Consider the following 18,287-nt stretch of genomic DNA (forward strand, 5'->3'; position numbering starts at 1 on the left):
GGCCCCAACACTGATCCTTGCGGCACCCCACTAGTTACAGATTGCCAACTTGAAAAAGACCAGTTTATCCCGACTCTCTGTTTTCTGTCCGTTAACCAATCCTCTATCCATGCTAATACATTACCCCCAACCCCGTGAGCCCTTATCTCGTGCAGTAACTTTTTATGTGACACCTTAGCGAATGCCTTCTGAAAATCCAAATACACCACATCTACTGGTTCCCCCTTATCTACCTTGCTAGTTACAACCTCAAAAACTCTAAGAAATTTGTCAAACATGATTTCTCTTTCATAAAACTGCTGACTGCCTAATCACATTATGATTTTCCAAGTGCCCCGTTACCACGTCCCTCATACAACACAAGATCGTCAGCTAAAGGGCAGTCCTTTCTATTCAAGGACGGCACACTGCATGCACTGGAACATAGGAACAGGAGCAGGCCATTCAGCCCCTCGAGCCTGCTGTGCGATAGACGGTAGATGGAGAGGGACTGACAGGTACATCGGACTCTAACCGATCGCTAGTTAAGAGTTGTTTGTGCAGAAATTCAAATGGCTTGGATAACAGTGACCTTTCACCTCTGGGGCCTGGGTTCAAATCCACCCGACAGGAGGTGAAAGTTTTCTCTATTTGCTGGATGGAAGTTTCCAGCATGAAATAAGTTCAGCCGCCTCCGCCCAGTGCCGGTCCGGTCCGTCCAGTGCCCGCCGCCTCCGTCCAGTGCCCGCCGCCTCCGTCCAGTGACGGTCCGGTCCGTCCAGTGCCCGCCGCCTCCGTCCAGTGCCCGCCGCCTCCGTCCAGTGCCCGCCGCCTCCGTCCAGTGACCGCCGCCTCCGTCCAGTGCCGGCCCGGTCCGTCCAGTGCCCGCCGGGTCCATCCAGTGCCCGCCGGGTCCGTCCAGTGCCGGCCCGGTCCGTCCAGTGCCCGCCGGGTCCATCCAGTGCCCGCCGGGTCCGTCCAGTGCCGGCTGGGTACAAAACTGACAGAATGAACCTCACGGGCAGTCTCACCGGAGGATGTGGAACGGAAAGCATTGATCCCGCCGGTAGAGTCGTGGGATCTCATAGAGTCACAGAGTTATACAGCACACAAAGAGGCCCTTCGGCCCATCGTGTCTACGCCTGTCTAATCTAATCCCATATTGCAGCATTTGGTCCGTAGCCTTGTATGCTATGGCATTTCAAGTGCTCATCTAAATGCTTCTTGAATGTTGTGAGGGTTCCTGCCTCCACCACCCTTTCAGGCAGTGAGTTCCAGATTCCAACCACCCTCTGGGTGAAAAAGTTCTTCCTCAAATCCCCTCTAAATCTCCTGCCCCTTACCTTGAATCTATGCCCCCTTGTTATTGACCCCTCTACTAAGGGAAAAAGCTCCTCAGTATCTACCCTATCTATGCCCCTCATAATTTTGTACACCTCAATCATGTCCCCCCTCAGCCTTCTCTGCTCCAAGGAAAACAACCCCAGCCTGTCCAGTCTTTCTTCATAGCTGAAGTGCTCCAGCCCAGGTAACATCCTGGTAAATCTCCTCTGCACCCTCTCCAAAGCAATCACATCCTTCCTATAGTGAGGCGACCAGAACTGCACACAGTACTCCAGCTGTGGCCTTACCAGCATTTTGTACAGCTCCATCATAACCTCCCTGCTCTTATATTCTATGCCTCGGCTAATGAAGGCAAGTATCCCATATGCCTTTTTTTACCACCTTATCCACCTGTTCTGCTGCCTTCAGGGATCTGTGTACTTGCACACCCAGATCCCTCTGACCCTCCATCTTGCCTAGGGTCTTTCCATTCATTGTGTATTCCCTTGCCTTGTTAGTCCCCCCAAAGTGCATCACCTCGCACTTTTCCGGGTTAAATTCCATTTGCCACTGTTCCGCCCATCTGACCAACCCATCTATATCGTCCTGCAGACTGAGGCTACCCTCCTCGCTATTTACCACCCTACCAATTTTTGTATCATCCGCGAACTTACTGATCATACCTTTTACATTCATATCCAAGTCATTAATGTAGACCACAAACAGCAAGGGACCCAGCACCGATCCCTGTGGCACCCCACTGGCCACAGGCTTCCAGTCACAAAAACAACCTTCCACCATCACCCTCTGCCTTCTGCCACTAAGCCAGTTTTGTATCCAATGTGCCAAGGCACCCTGGATTCCATGGGCTCTTACCTTCTTGCCCAGTCTCCTGTGCGGGACTTTATCGAAGGCCTTACTGAAATCCTTGTATACCACATCCACTGCGTTACCCTCATCCACACACCTAGTCACCCCCTCAAAAAATTCAATCAAATTAGTCAGACATGATCTTCCCTTGACAAAGCCATGTTGACTATCCCTGATTAATCCTTGCCTCTCCAAGTGGAGACTAATTTTGTCCCTAAGAATTTTTTCCAATAATTTTCCTACCACTGATGTTAGGCTCACTGGCCTGCAGTTCCCCGGTTTTTCCCTACTCCCCTTCTTGAATAATGGTACTACATTAGCGGTTCTCCAGTCCTCTGGCACATCCCCTGTGGCCAGAGAGGTTCTGAATATATGTGTTAGAGCCCCCGCAATCTCTTCCTTTGCCTCACACAGCAGCCTGGGATACATTTCGTCCGGGCCTGGGGATTTATCCATTTTTAGGCCTGCTAAAACCGCCAATACCTCCTCCCTCTCGATGTTAATATGTTCGAGCATATCACAGTCCCCCCGCCCTATTTCTATGTCTACATCGTCCCTCTCCATAGTGAAAACAGATGCAAAAAATTCATTTAGAACCCCTCCTACATCTTCCGGCTCCACACACAGATTGCCACTTTTGTCCCTAATGGGCCCTATTTTTTCCCTAGTTATCCTCTTACCCTTAATATACTTATAAAACATCTTAGGATTTTCCTTTATTTTGCTCGCCAGTGTTATTTCATGGCCCCTCCTTGATCTCCTAATTTCTTTTTTAAGTATCCCCCTGCATTTTTGTACTCCTCTAGGGCTTCCTCCGTCTTTAGCCTTTTGTATCTGCCAAAAGCCCTCCTTTTTTTCCTAATCCATTCTCGTATATCCCCTGACATCCAAGGTTCCCTGTGGTTTTTGGAACCACCCTTGACCTTTACGGGAACATGTTGCCATTGTATGATCTCAATCTCCCTTCTGAAAGCCTCCCATTGCTCCGATGCGGATTTTCCTACAAGTAGCTGATCCCAGTCCATTTTGGCCAGATCCTGTCTTATCCTATTAAAATCGGCCTTCCCCCAATTGAGAACCTTCATTTCCGGCCCATCCCTGTCCTTTTCCATGACCACCTTAAATCTCACCATATTATGGTCACTGTCACCAAAGTGCTCACCTACTAGCACTTCTTCCACTTGGCCAGCCACATTCCCTAGAATTAGGTCCAGTACCGCCCCCTCTCTTGTAGGACCTTCTACATGCTGGCTCAAAAAGCTCTCCTGGATGCACTTTAAGAATTCTACACCCTCTGAGCCTTTCACACTCTGACTATCCCAGTTAATATTGGGGAAGTTGAAATCCCCCATTATTATTACCCTATTATTTGCACATTTCTCTGAGATTTGCCTACATATCTGTTCCTCTATCTCCCTCTGACTGTTTGGAGGCCTATAGTACACTCCCAGCAAAGTGCTTGCCCCCTTTTTGTTTTTAAGCTCCACCCATATGGCCTCATTAGAGGAACCTGCTAATATGTCATCCCTCCTTACTGCAGTAATTGACTCCTTAATTAATATTGCGACACCCCCTCCTCTTATACCTCCCCCTCTGTCTCGCCTGAAGATTCTGTACCCCGGAATATTGAGCTGCCAGTCTTGCCCCTCCCTCAACCATGTCTCCGTGATAGCAACAATATCATACTCCCATGTGTTTATCAACACCTTCAGTTCATCCACCTTATTTGCAAGACTCCTTGCATTAAAATAGATGCCATCCAGCCTTGTCCTTGTATATTTGCCCTGTCTACCAAGCTGACTTGTTTTTTTCTCTATAATTGGCAGTACATCACCCCCTATTTCAGCTCCCCTCTGTATCCCATCCCCCTGCCAAGTTAGTTTAAACCCCCCCCAACAGTGCTAGCAAACCTCCCCGCAAGGATATTTGTCCCGCTCTGGTTCAGGTGCAACTCGTCCGACTTGTACAAGTCCCACCTTTCCCAGAAGCAGGCCCAGTGATCCAGGAAACTAAAACCCTCCCTCCTGCACCAACTCTTTAGCCACGCATTCATCTGTTCTATCCTCCTATTCCTATACTCACTAGCACGTGGCACTGGGAGTAATCCAGAGATTACAACCTTTGAGGTCCTGTTTTTTAATCTGCTACCTAGCTCCCTAAATTCTTGATGCAGGACCTCATCCCCCTTCCTACCTATGTCGTTGGTCCCAATGTGGACCAGGACCTCTGCCTGCTCACCCTCCCCCTTAAGAATGCCCTGTAGCCGCTCAGTGACATCCATGACCCTGGCCCCAGGGAGGCAACAAACCATCCTGGAGTCACGTTTGCGGCCACAGAAACGCCTATCTGTTCCCCTTACGATAGAATCCCCTACCACTATTACTCTCCCACTCTTTTTCCTCCCTTTCTGAGCAGCAGAAGCGTCCTTGGTGCCAGGAAGCTGGCTGCTGCTGCCGCCTTCCCCTGGTGAGTCATCCCCCTCAACAGTATCCAACTTGGTATACCTGTTTGAAAGGGGGATGTCCGCAGGGGGCCCCTGCACTTCCTGCCTGCCTTTGTTGCTCCGCCTGATGGTCACCCAAGTTCTTTCTGCCTGTGCAGCCCTACCCTGCGGCGTGAACAACTCGCTAAACGTGCTATCCACGACCCTCTCAGCATCGCGCATGCTCCAAAACTCATCCACCCGCAGCTCGAGCGCCGCAATCTGTGTGAGATTAGGGCTGAAGCACAGTGTTGGGGCAGGGTAGAGGGAGCTTTCATCTACAGCTAACCCGCTGCGGGAGGGCTTGATGCTGAAAATTGGAAATGTTCCACTCCCAGCACAAAACACGACTGACTAGTTGGGCTCCCGTGACAGTAACTGCAGAGTAAAATGTTTTACAAAAGAATGCAAGGACAATGAACAGCCCGGTACTAACAAATGAATGAATATTCGGGCATCGTGGGGATTCATCATGGGAGAAGCTGTGGTGCTTTGGATGTCCGGTCTACACTATGAATTGACAAAGCTTCTCGTGTTCAATAATCAAGTGGAGGGATCACTTACGAAGACAGCACAATGGCAACAGCATCATTGAGGACACTCTCCCCAAACAGAAGTGCGTAGAGATCCACATCAGCATGCAGCTCATTGAATATCGCAAGCACAGTCACTGGAAGAAGAAAGATTTCATTAATAAACCCCCTGATGCTGGGCCTCTCTCTCGCCACATAACATCCCACTTGATTGGTCTGCTGCCAAGTTACTCCCCTCCGGACGGTGATGGTTCACTGGGACTCATCTCTAGCCAAGCCCGACACCCTCCAGACCTCACCAAGTGACCATCACCTCAACGGCCATAGGCACCAGACAGTCCCTCTGTAGCAGGGGGTGGGGTGGACTGGGGTAGTTTTAACTCAGGAGGCCATTCAGCCCATCGTGCCTGTGCTGACTCTGTGAATGAGCTCTTCAACTAGGCCCACTCCCCCCTGCTCTATCCTCACAGCCCTGACAATTTTCCCACATTACAACAGCGACTCCACTTCAAAAGTACTTCATTGGCTGTAAAGTGCTTTGAGACGTCCAGTGGTCGTGAAAGGCGCTATAGAAATGCAAGTCCTTCTTTCTTTCTTCCTTCAAGAATTTATCCAACTCTCTTTTGAAAGTTACTATTGAATCTGCTTCCACCGCCCTTTCAGGCAGCGCATTCCAGATCACAACAACTTGCTGCGTAAAAACATTCTCCTCATCTCCCCTCTGGTTCTGTTACCGATTATCTTCAATCTGTGTCCTCTGGTTACCGACCCTTCCGCCAATGGGAACAGTTTCTCTCTCTACTCCGTTCAGACCCCTCATGATTTTGAACACCTCTATCAAATCTCCTCTCAATCTTCTCTGCTCTAAGGAGAACAACCCCAGCTTCTCCAGTCTATCCACGTCACTGAAGTCCCTCATTCCTGGAACCATTCTGGTAAATCTCCTCTGCACCCTCTCTAAGGCCTTCACATCCTTCCTAAAGTGCAGTGCCCAGAATTGGACACAATACTGCAGCTGGGCCCGAACCAGTGTTCTACATAGATTTAGCACAACCTCCTGGCTTTTGTACTCTCAGCCTCTCGTTATAAAGCCCAGCATCCCGTAAGCTTTTTGTGAAATTATCGGGTGATTTGTGGGCTGGCATCAGGAACAAAATGAAGCTGCCAGATTATTGTAAAAACCCAACAGGTTCATGACTGTCCCTCAGGGCCAGGAACCTACCGTCCACACCCAACCTGGCCTACAAGTGACTCCAGTCCCACACCATGCCCTCTGAAGTGGCCGAGCAAGCCAGTCAGTTGTAATAAAAATGGCTACGGCAACTAGGGAGGGGTAAGCAATGCGGCCTCGCCAGCAACGCCCACATCAGAAGGAATTTTATAAAGCGCGACTGTGTCACTCCACTCAACAAGACAGCTCATTGGTAGAGAGCCGTGAAATGGCCATGTGTCCCCCCCCCAGTCTCTGCCCCTCCCCACCCACCCTGTCTCGCACCTCGTCTCTCCCCCACCCCGTCTCTCCCCCACCCCCACCCTGTCTCGCACCTCCCCTCTCTCCCACCCCGTCTCTCCCCCACCCCCCCTCCCCCACCCACCCTGCCCCCACCCCCCCTCCTCTCCCCTGCCCTGCTCCTCTCCCCCACCCCCACAGCAGTGTGATGCCTCCCCGACGATCAGCCAGTCCATGTACCTGGGTCCGTCGCTGAAATAAGAGCCCCAAAGAGCAGGCAGTCGGTGAAATAAAAGTCCCCGCCGAGCTGGCCAATCAGACTCATCAGCTTCACACAGCCGTACAGAATCAGCCTATTGGAGAGAAAGAGCCAAGATTCATTCGGTGCTGGGAATGGATGGTTTTATTTAAGTCTGACGGTGCTGGTGATTCTCACACTGGAGACCCCGGGGCCCGCTGTAACTCCCCGGGGCCTGCAGTAACTCCCCGGGGCCCGGGGCCTGCAGTAACTCCTCGGGGCCCGGGGCCTGCTGTAACTCCCCGGGGCCTGGGGCCTGCTGTAACTCCCCGGGGCCCGGGGCCTGCAGTAACGCCTCGGGGCCCGGGGCCTGCTGTAACTCCTCGGGGCCCGGGGCCTGCAGTAACTCCTCGGGGCCCGGGGCCTGCTGTAACTCCCCGGGGCCCGCTGTAACTCCCCGGGGCCCGGGGCCTGCAGTAACTCCCCGGGGCCCGGGGCCTGCTGTAACTCCCCGGGGCCTGGGGCCTGCTGTAACTCCCCGGGGCCCGGGGCCTGCAGTAACTCCTCGGGGCCTGGGGCCTGCTGTAACTCCCCGGGGCCTGCTGTAACTCCTCGGGGCCCGGGGCCTGCAGTAACTCCTCGGGGCCCGGGGCCTGCTGTAACTCCCCGGGGCCCGGAGTAACTCCTCGGGGCCCGGGGCCTGCTGTAACTCCCCGGGGCCTGCTGTAACTCCCCGGGGCCAGGGGCCTGCTGTAACTCTCCGGGGCCCGGGGCCTGGGGCCTGCTGTAACTCCCCGGGGCCCGGGGCCTGCTGTAACTCCCCGGGGCCTGGGGCCTGCTGTAACTCCCCGGGGCCCGGGGCCTGCAGTAACTCCTCGGGGCCCGGGGCCTGCTGTAACTCCTCGGGGCCCGGGGCCTGCTGTAACTCCCCGGGGCCTGCTGTAACTCCCCGGGGCCCGGGGCCTGCAGTAACTCCCCGGGGCCCGGGGCCTGCTGTAACTCCCCGGGGCCCGGGGCCTGCTGTAACTCCCCGGGGCCCGGGGCCTGCAGTAACTCCTCGGGGCCCGGGGCCTGCTGTAACTCCCCGGGGCCTGCTGTAACTCCTCGGGGCCCGGGGCCTGCAGTAACTCCTCGGGGCCCGGGGCCTGCTGTAACTCCCCGGGGCCCGGAGTAACTCCTCGGGGCCTGCTGTAACTCCCCGGGGCCTGCTGTAACTCCCCGGGGCCAGGGGCCTGGGGCCTGCTGTAACTCCCCGGGGCCTGGGGCCTGCTGTAACTCCCCGGGGCCAGGGGCCTGCTGTAACTCCCCGGGGCCCGGGGCCTGGGGCCTGCTGTAACTCCCCGGGGCCCGGGGCCTGCTGTAACTCCCCGGGGCCTGGGGCCTGCTGTAACTCCCCGGGGCCTGGGGCCTGCTGTAACTCCCCGGGGCCCGGGGCCTGCTGTAACTCCCCGGGGCCCGGGGCCTGCTGTAACTCCCCGGGGCCCGGGGCCTGCTGTAACTCCTCGGGGCCTGGGGCCTGCTGTAACTCCCCGGGGCCTGCTGTAACTCCCCGGGGCCCGGGGCCTGCAGTAACTCCTCGGGGCCCGGGGCCTGCTGTAACTCCCCGGGGCCAGCGGCCTGCTGTAACTCCCCGGGGCCCGGGGCCTGGGTCCTGCTGTAACTCCCCGGGGCCCGGGGCCTGGGTCCTGCTGTAACTCCCCGGGGCCAGGGGCCTGGGGCCTGCTGTAACTCCCCGGGGCCAGGGGCCTGGGGCCTGCTGTAACTCCCCGGGGCCTGGGGCCTGCTGTAACTCCCCGGGGCCTGGGGCCTGCTGTAACGCCCCGAGAGTCAGGCCCAGCCCCGCCCCAGCACTAGAGCCAGGCCCTGGCCCACACATCGCCCTCGCAGTCAGCCCCCTCCCCCCAGAGGTTGCACCGAGACCCTCAGGCATTTGGTATAAAAGGTGAGGCAGGTTAGAGATGAGACAATGCTCCAGTACTGTGTGAAATGATTTTCAATGCTGTGATGCTTTTCCATTTCACACTGGCACAATGAGATCGACCGAAATCATTGCAAAGCAAAATCAATGAATCTCTTTAGTCTCTGGCTCTGTCAAGCACATTGAAAAATGCTGCACAGCCATCACTCAACTTCCAGCATACACACAGGCCATTCGGCCCATCAAGTCTTTGCTGGTGTTTCTCTACATGAGCCACCCGGACTGATCCCACTCTCCTGCTCACACCTCAAAACCAGGATTCTTAATTGTCAACCCAGGCTCAGGGAGCGGCACACCCTCTTGCCTAGGAGCCCGAAGGTCCACGGTTCGAGGCCCACTCCAGAGATTTGAGCACATAATCCAGGTTGCAGTACTGAGGGAGCGCCGCACTGTCGGAGGGGCAGTGCTGAGGGAGCGCCGCACTGTCGGAGGGAGCGCCGCACTGTCGGAGGGAGCGCCGCACTGTCGGAGGGTCAGTACTGAGGGAGCGCCGCACTGTCGGAGGGGCAGTACTGAGGGAGCGCCGCACTGTCGGAGGGGCAGTACTGAGGGAGCGCCGCACTGTCGGAGGGGCAGTACTGAGGGAGCGCCGCACTGTCGGAGGGGCAGTACTGAGGGAGCGCCGCACTGTCGGAGGGGCAGTACTGAGGGAGCGCCGCACTGTCGGAGGGGCAGTACTGAGGGAGCGCCGCACTGTCGGAGGGGCAGTACTGAGGGAGCGCCGCACTGTCGGAGGGGCAGTACTGAGGGAGCGCCGCACTGTCGGAGGGGCAGTACTGAGGGAGCGCCGCACTGTCGGAGGGGCAGTACTGAGGGAGCGCCGCACTGTCGGAGGGGCAGTACTGAGGGAGCGCCGCACCGTTGGAGGGGCAGTACTGGGGGAGTGCCGCACTGTCGGAGGGGCCGTCTTTCGGATGAGACGTTAAACCGAAGCCCCATCTGCTCTCTGAGGTGGACGTGAAAAATCGCACAGCCACTATTGGAAGAGGAGGAGGCGAGTTCTCCCCGGTGTCCTGGACAATATTTATCCCTCGATCAACTGATTAACTTGCTGTTTGTGGGAGCTTGCTGTGCGCAAATCGGCTGCCGCCTTTCCCACACTTCAGAAATACTTCATTGGCGGTAAAGCGCCTCCTGAGGAAGTGAAAGGAGCTGGAGAAATACTAGGTCTTTATTTTTCTTTATTCAATTTAATGAAACAGTGTCAGATATTTCAAAAGCAAAATTGGAATAAATCCACTGATGTTGTTTAATTATTCTCTCACTCGACACGGGATCTGTGCAATCCCTGCTCCCCATTGGTGAACACCTTCGAATGAACAGAAACCACATTGAAACTCTTGACGCTCTCACTCTGCACATGTTGAGGAAAGTTTCAGCCGCGGGTCTACTGGCCATCGAGAGCCGATAATTCAGTTGGTGTGGTTAACACTCACCCGATCACGAGGCAGGAAATGACTGTCCCGATGAAAGCGTACGCCAAGATCGAGCCCAGGTTCCGGAAGAAATGTCGCTGAAAATACAAGTAATTAATCTCCCAACACACAGAGTCAAAGCAAAGCTCCCGGTCCAGCGATTAAATCCTCGGCCCAACCCCGGAATATTCGGATCAACGAGAAAAAAATATACCCAACACTCCCGCCGATGACTAATTCCGTAAAGGCCAGCGCTCCCGCTCAGGACAGCGGGGCCGGGAGCTCGGACTGAGAGTTAATGTCATCGTTGGTGGAGAACATTAAACAGAACCAGGCAGATTTATTCTAATACACATTTAAATAAAATATAGAAAATACATCGGTTGCATTGAAAACGAGCAGCGAATTAAAATTACCCGCACTCACCCGCTTCAGACTGTAACCGGCGTAAAATATAATGGGCGGCAGCAGAATGTTGAAGAACACCTCGGGGTCAAAGGTGACCTGCAGTTGCGACCAGAGGGAATGAAAGAGTCAGAGAGCAAACCTCACATTACCCCCCGACTCCCCCCCTCTCCCCCCTCACCCCCCCCCCCGACTCCCCCCTCACCCTCCCCCCACCCCATCCTCCCCCTCCATCCTCCCCCACCCCCTCACTCCCCATCCTCCCCCTCCATCTCCCTCACCCCCCATCCTCCCGCTCACTCCCTCCCTCCCCCCATCACCCCCATCCTCCCCCTCCCCCCATCCTCCCTCCCCCCATCCTCCCTCCCCCCACCCTCCATCTCACCCCCCATCCTCCCCCCCTCACTCTCCATCCTCCCCCCATCCTCCCCCCTCACCCCATCCTCCCCCCCTCACCCCCCGACTCCCCCCTCACCCTCCCCCCCACTCCCCCCCCGCCCCATCCTCCCCCTCCATCTCCCTCCCCCTCTCCCCCCATCCTCCCCCTCACCCCCCATCCTCCCCCTCACCCCCATCCTCCCCCTCCATCTCACTCCCCATCCTCCCCCTCACTCCCCATCCTCCCCCTCCATCTCCCTCACTCCCCCATCCTCCCGCTCACTCCCTCCCTCCCCCCCTCCCCCCATCCTCCCCCCTCACCACCATCCTCCCCCTCCCCCCATCCTCCCCCTCCATCTCACTCCCCATCCTCCCCCTCACTCCCCATCCTCCCCCTCCATCTCCCTCACTCCCCCATCCTCCCGCTCACTCCCTCCCTCCCCCCTCCCCCCATCCTCCCCCCTCACCACCATCCTCCCCCTCCCCCCATCCTCCCTCCCCCCATCCTCCCCCCCTCACCCTCCATCCTCCCCCTCACCCCATCCTCCCCCCTCACTCTCCATCCTCCCCCCCTCACCCCATCCTCCCCCCTCGCCCCCCATCCTCCCCCCATCCTCCCCCCTCGCCCCCATCCTCCCCCCTCGCCCCCATCCTCCCCCTCCATCCTCCCCCTCCCCCCCTCACTCCCCATCCATCCTCCCCCCCTCACTCCCCATCCCCCCCTCACTCCCCATCCTCCCCCTCTCCCCCTCCATCCTCCCCCCTCACTCCCCATCCTCCCCCCTCACTCCCCATCCTCCCCCCTCACTCCCCATCCTCCCCCCTCACTCCCCATCCTCCCCCCACTCCCCATCCTCCCCCCCACTCCCCATCCATCCTCCCCCCCTCACTCCCCATCCTCCCCCTCCATCCTCCCCCCCCTCACTCCCCATCCTCCCCCCATCCTCCCCCCCACCCCCCTCATCCTCCCCCTCCCTCACCCCATCCCCCCTCCCTCACCCTCACTCCATCCCACCTACATCCCATCCCCCCTCTCCCTCACCCCATCCCCGCCCCTTTCCCCCACTCCTCTTCCTCACAACCCCCACCTCCATCGCCCCACCTCCATCCCAACCCCTCCCCCTCACTCCATCCCCCCACCTCCCCCACTCCCCCTCCCCCGAGATTCTCCAGGGATCAGTCAGCTGAGATCAGACCCCTCGTGCGATTACTTTACCTTTCGCAGCATCTCATTATCTTCCACATTATTAATGTCCTTGGGGCTTATTTCACTTTTCAGAGTATATTCATAAAACTTCCCACTGACATTAATTAATAAAGTAGCGGGACTGTTCTCCAGGTCACAGCTCAAGGTCACGTTACTGGCATCTGTGGGAACATGGATCCCGTATCGGAGAACAACTCCCACAAGCAGGCCTAGAAAACAGACAAAGATCCAAGTTAGAACAGGGAGGGCTGTCGGAACCAGAGAATCTCCACAATCTTCCTCACAGCCGCTAATTTAGCAGCAAAGCTCAACTTCATTTCTCCATGTCATTGTCCAGGATGATTATAATCGAGAGATTCCAGCACTGCTCCCTGGGCCCACCCCCCCCCACATCCCACCAATCACAGCAACACCCATTTCTCGTGACATGGCTTCCTGTCGCCTCCATCCCTCTATCCATGTGTCCTCCTCATTCCAATTCAAATGCTTTATTGGCATGAAAGTTTACAGAGAACCATATTGCCATTCCCTTCAACACCACGAGCCTTGCTTGGATGAGTGCAGATGCAAGGCACAAGTCAGGAGTGTGATGGAATTTAAATTTTTTTTTATTTATTTGTTTGTTCCTGGAATGTGAGCGTCGCTGGCAAGGCCAGCATTTATTGCCCATCTCTAGTTGCCCTTGAAGTGCTGGTGGTGGTGAGCCGCCGCCTTGAACTGCAGGGGGCCAGACCGGGGGACATTAGTGAACCAGGTGGGTTTTCACAACAATCCACTAGTTTCATGGTCACTTTTACTGACACTAGCTTTTTATTCCAGATTTATAGATTAGTGCAGGCCTCTGCATTACTAGTCCAATAACACTATGCTACCATTCCAATACGCTCCACTTGCCTGGATGAGAGCCGCTCCAACAACACTCGAGAAGCTCGACACCATCCAGGACAAAGCAGCCTTTTTGATTGGCACCCCATCTACCACCTTAAACATTCACTCCCTCCACCACCGGCGCACCGTGGCTGCAGTGTGTACCATCTACAAGATGCACTGCAGCAACTCGCCAAAGCTTCTTCGGCAGCACCTCCCAAATCCGCGACCTCTACCACCTAGAAGGACAAAGGGCAGCAGGCGCACGAACACCACCACCTCCAAGTTCCCCTCCAAGTCACACACCACCCTGACTTGGGAATATATCGCCGATCCTTCATCGTCGCTGGGTCAACATCCTGGAACTCCCTACCTAACAGCACTGTGGGAGCACCTTCACCACACGGACTGCAGCGGTTCAAGGCGGCGGCTCACCACCACCTTCTCAGGGGCAACTAGGGATGGGCAATAAATGCCGGCCTTGCCAGTGACGCCCACATCACAAGAATGATTTTTTTTTTTTTAATTAAATGTGATTAGACTCTTGTTGGAGATGGTCATTGCCTGGCACTTGTGTGGTGCGAATGGTACTTGCCACTTATCAGAGGAATTGCGAATGGCACTGAACACTGTGCAGTCATCAGCGAACATCCCCACTTCTGACCTTATGTTGGAGGGAAGGTCATTGATGAAGCAGCTGAAGATGGTTGGGCTGAGGACACTGCCCTGAGGAACTCCTGCAGCGATGTCCTGGGGCTGTGACGATTGATCTTCAACCACCACAACCATCTGCCTTTGTGCTGGGTATGACTCCAGCCAGTGGAGAGTTTTCCCCGATTTCCACTGACTTCAGTTTTACGAGGGCTCCTTGATGCCACACTCGGTCAAATGCTACCTTGATGTCAAGGGCAGTCACTCTCACCTCACCCCTGGAATTCAGCTCCTTTGTCCATGTTTGGACCAAGGCTGTAATGAGGTCGGGAGCCGAGTGGTCCTGGCGGAACCCAAACTGGGCATCAGTGAGCAGGTTATTGGTGAGTAAGTGCCGCTTGATAGCACTGTCGATGACACCTTCCATCACTTTGCTGATGATTGAGAGTAGACTGATGGGGCGGTATTTGTATTTAAGTACCAGGTGATAAAGTACAGGTTAAATGCATCTCGACTAAGGGTAAAGTCCTGGCATTGCCTCAACTCCCGAGCTCGTTCAATCTATGTTCTGATTTACACCCCCTCCATGGGAGGTGATCTCATCGCACCAGTGGCTGCACGGTGACAGGTTCGGGCAGGAGAGGCCCTTCAGCCCAACTTATTATTAATTCATTCTCGCGATGTGGGCAAGGCCAGCATTTATTTCCCATGCTGGGAATGTAAACGGCGTTGTGCAAGTGCCAGCTCTCTCCGTTTGAGCCCACGACCTCGGACTCAGGTGAGAGAGCTACCCGCGGAGCCACAGCTGACACCTGAAGCGGAGTGAATGAAGCCCCTTTAATATTCAGTTACAACCCATCAAAACCGGGGCACTCAGACTCTGAACAATTATTAATTATGGATTGCCTAGTCAACAAGTGTCCTGCACATGCTCAGGATCTCGGTTTTGTTCAACTGGTTTCAGAAGTTTATTACAGCCCTTTGCTGCCAACTGAACTGTTCCTGCAAATGGACTCAGTTTATCCACGGTGCTTTCAATACACGATTAACGGGAATAGAAATCAAACTCGACACCAAGTTCCTGCACAAACCAGGTGCAACACAATGGAATAAGCGGCTCACTCCTCGGGTCCCTCCGCGCTGCTTCAGGTCCTGTGGCCAGCAGTTCTGCCTTCTGCTCATTTCATGAAATAAAAATATTCCAAGAACGCAGAGGGAAGGGACAGTAACAAATCAGAAGTCTGAGCAGATGCCCCATCTGTGAAATGAATAACTGTAACCAGTGCATTAGTCGGGGGCAGTAGTAGAGGGAGAGTGGAAAATGAACTCAATGCGGGTTTAGGAGGTGAGGGGTGATCTGATTCAAGTGTTCAAAATGAGAAAGGGATTCAGATGCAGAGAAACTATTTCCTCTGGTGGGGGGAGTCCAGAACAAGGGGGCATCAGCTTAAAATTAGAGCCAGGCCGTTCAGGGGTGATGTCAGGAAACACTTCTTCACACAAAGGGTGGTGGAAATCTGGAACTCTCCCCCCCAAAAAGCTGCAGATCCTGGGGATCAATTGCAGACTTCAAGATGGAGATTGAGAGAGTTTTGTTGGGTAAGAGTATCCAGGGATATGGAACCCGTGCTGCGTAAAAGGCTCAATATATATGTTTCCACCAATCTCTTACAATGCCTCACTAATGCTGGTATTGGAAAAATAATTCAAATAAATAATAGGGTGAAATTATCCAGGTGCTTGAGCTCGACGCTGATGGGCAAAGGATGGGAGCGGCAGATGGACTGAGATTAATGGTGGCGAAATTTGTCAATTGAACCCGTCTCCGTACCCAAGGAAGGATATACTTGCCTTGGAGGCGGTGCGACGAAGGTTCACTAGATTGATTCCTGGGACGAGAGGGTTGTCCTATGAGGAGAGATTGTGTAGAATGGGCCGATACTCTCTGGAGTTTAGAAGAATGAGAGGTGATCTCATTGAAACATACAAGATTTTGAGGGGGATTGACAGGGTAGATGCTGAGAGGCTGTTTCCTCTGGCTGGAGTGTCGAGAACTAGGGGGCACAGTCTCAGGATAAGCGGCTGGTCATTTAAGACCGAGATGAGGAATTTCTTCACTCAAAGGGTTGTGAATCTTTGGAATTCTCTACCCCAGAGGGCTGTGAATGCTGAGTCTTTGAGTATATTCAAGACTGAGATCGATAGGTTTTTGGACTCTCGGGGAATCAAGTGGTATGGGGATCAGGCGGGAAAGTGGAGTTGAGGTGGATGATCAGCCATGATCTTATTGAATGGCGGAGCAGGTTCGAGGGGCCGTGTGGCGGAGCGGGCTCGAGGGGCCGTGTGGCGGAGCGGGCTCGAGGGGCCGTGTGGCGGAGCGGGCTCGAGGGGCCGTGTGGCGGAGCGGGCTCGAGGGGCCGTGTGGCGGAGCGGGCTCGAGGGGCCGTGCGGCGGAGCGGGCTCGAGGGGCCGTGTGGCGGAGCGGGCTCGAGGGGCCGTGTGGCGGAGCGGGCTCGAGGGGCCGTGTGGCGGAGCGGGCTCGAGGGGCCGAAAGGCAGACTCCTGCTCCTATTTCTTATGTTCTTATGGAAAGGCCAATGAGGAAAATAAAGAATGCAAGACTACACAGGAGGAAAATGCTCAGTGGAAAATCTGATCAAAAACAGTATTTCAAAACACAGCTGTGTGCGGTGGTGCTTCTGAGAGCTCGTGTGTGGGCCTCAGATGACAGGTTGTTTTATAAGGACCAGCGTTTCACCACAAAATACACAACTTACTCCAATAAGATGACGCTGTGTCCCTGTAACAGCAGCTCGTGGCAACACAAGCCTCGTCTGAGGAGCGGGGCCCAGAACTGAACACAGTGTCCAGACGGGGTCTGACCAGGTCTCTGCACAACTGAAGCAAAACTTCCTTCCCTTTGTATTCTACAGCCCTCGAGATAAACAACAACAACTTGTATTTATACAGCGCCTTTAACGCAGTAAAACGTTCTGTGGTGTATGTAACCGGTTCCACCTTAAGAGAACTTAAGCCTGTTCCACCTTAAGAGATGTACTACTTTCTCTGGCTGCTGTATACGTAATACCGGTGGTGACCACCGGTATATAAGTACTGTGTAGTGATATTGTATTTAGTATAGTCCTGACCTCCAACTAGTAAAGACCTGTTGAACTTTATTCTTGTAGTCTGTGTCAGTAATTAATCTTAATACAACTGGAACACACAGACTTAACACGTTCCAAGGCCCTTCAAAGGAGCGATTATCAAACAAGATTTGACACCGAGCCACATAAGGAAATATTAGGACAGTAGAAGACACTAAGAATATCCCAACACTGGACAAACAGGGGGCTAAAGGGGGGGAGGAGCTAAACACGATCAAAATCACTAAGGACGTGGTACTCGGTAAAATAATGGGACTCAAGGCGGATAAATCACCTGGACCTGATGGCTTACATCCTAGGGTCTTGAGGGAAGTAGCGGTAGGGATTGTGAATGCATTGGTAATAATTTTCCAAAACTCCCTGGACTCGGCAAAGGTCCCGGCAGACTGGAAAACTGCTAATGTAACACCCTATTTAAAAAGGGCAGTAGACAGAAGGCTGGGGAAACTATAGACCGGTTAGCCTAACATCTGTGGTAGGTAAAATTTTGGAGTCCATTATTAAGGAGACAGTAACAGGACATTTGGATAATCATAATTTACTTGGACAAAGTCAGCATGGTTTTATGAAGGGGAAGTCATGTTTGACAAATTTGCTGGAGTTCTTTGAGGAAGTAACATATAGGGTGGATAAAGGGGAACCAGTGGACGTAGTGTATTTAGACTTCCAAAAGGCATTTGACAAGGTGCCACACAGAAGATTATTGCTTAAGATAAAAAATCATGGGATTGGGAGTAATATTCTGGCATGGATAGGGGATTGGCTATCTAACAGAAGGCAGAGAGTTGGGATAAATGGTTCATTCTCAGACTGGCAATCAGTAACTAGTGGTGTTCCGCAGGGGTCAGTGCTGGGTCCCCAACTCTTTACAATCTATATTAACGATTTGGAGGAGGGGACCGAGTGTAACATATCAAAGTTTGCAGATGATACTAAGATGGGAGGGAAAGTCGTGAGTGAGGAGGGCATAAAAAACCTGCAAGGGGACATAGACAGGCTAAGTAAGTGGGCAGAGATTTGGCAGATGGAATACAATACTGGTAAGTGTGAGGTTATGCACTTTGGCAGGAAAAATCATAGAGCAAGTTATTATCTTAATGGCAAGAAACTGGAAAGTACTGAAGTACAAAGGGATCTGGGGGTCCTGGTGCACGAAACTCAAAAGGTTAGTATGCAGGTGCAGCAAGTGATTAAGAAGGCCAATGGAATGTTGGCTTTCATTGCTAGGGGGATAGAATATAAAAATAGGGAGGTATTGCTCCAGTTGTACAAGGTATTGGCGAGACCGCACCTGGAATACTGCGTACAGTTTTGGTGTCCATACTTAAGAAAGGACATACTTGC

At 54.0% G+C, this 18,287-nt stretch overlaps 1 protein-coding gene across 1 annotated transcript in view; it reads right to left on the reverse strand.

Annotated features, from left to right (window-relative positions):
* Window positions 1-18,287, reverse strand: part of slc9a6a (solute carrier family 9 member A6a) — a 93,417-nt gene that overhangs the window by 43,887 nt on the left and 31,243 nt on the right. Inside the window, exons 2-6 of the mRNA XM_086002369.1 lie at window positions 12,268-12,467; window positions 10,695-10,772; window positions 10,290-10,366; window positions 6,878-6,990; window positions 5,219-5,324 (exon numbers count right to left, since the gene is read on the reverse strand). Coding sequence (XP_085858495.1) covers window positions 5,219-5,324; window positions 6,878-6,990; window positions 10,290-10,366; window positions 10,695-10,772; window positions 12,268-12,467 — 574 coding nt within the window. The remainder of the gene's footprint in view (window positions 1-5,218; window positions 5,325-6,877; window positions 6,991-10,289; window positions 10,367-10,694; window positions 10,773-12,267; window positions 12,468-18,287) is intronic.

The sequence above is a fragment of the Somniosus microcephalus genome, chromosome 1, assembly GCF_052327205.1.
Source record: "Somniosus microcephalus isolate GS21.2 chromosome 1, FLI_Smic_1.0, whole genome shotgun sequence".
NCBI lineage: Eukaryota > Metazoa > Chordata > Chondrichthyes > Squaliformes > Somniosidae > Somniosus > Somniosus microcephalus.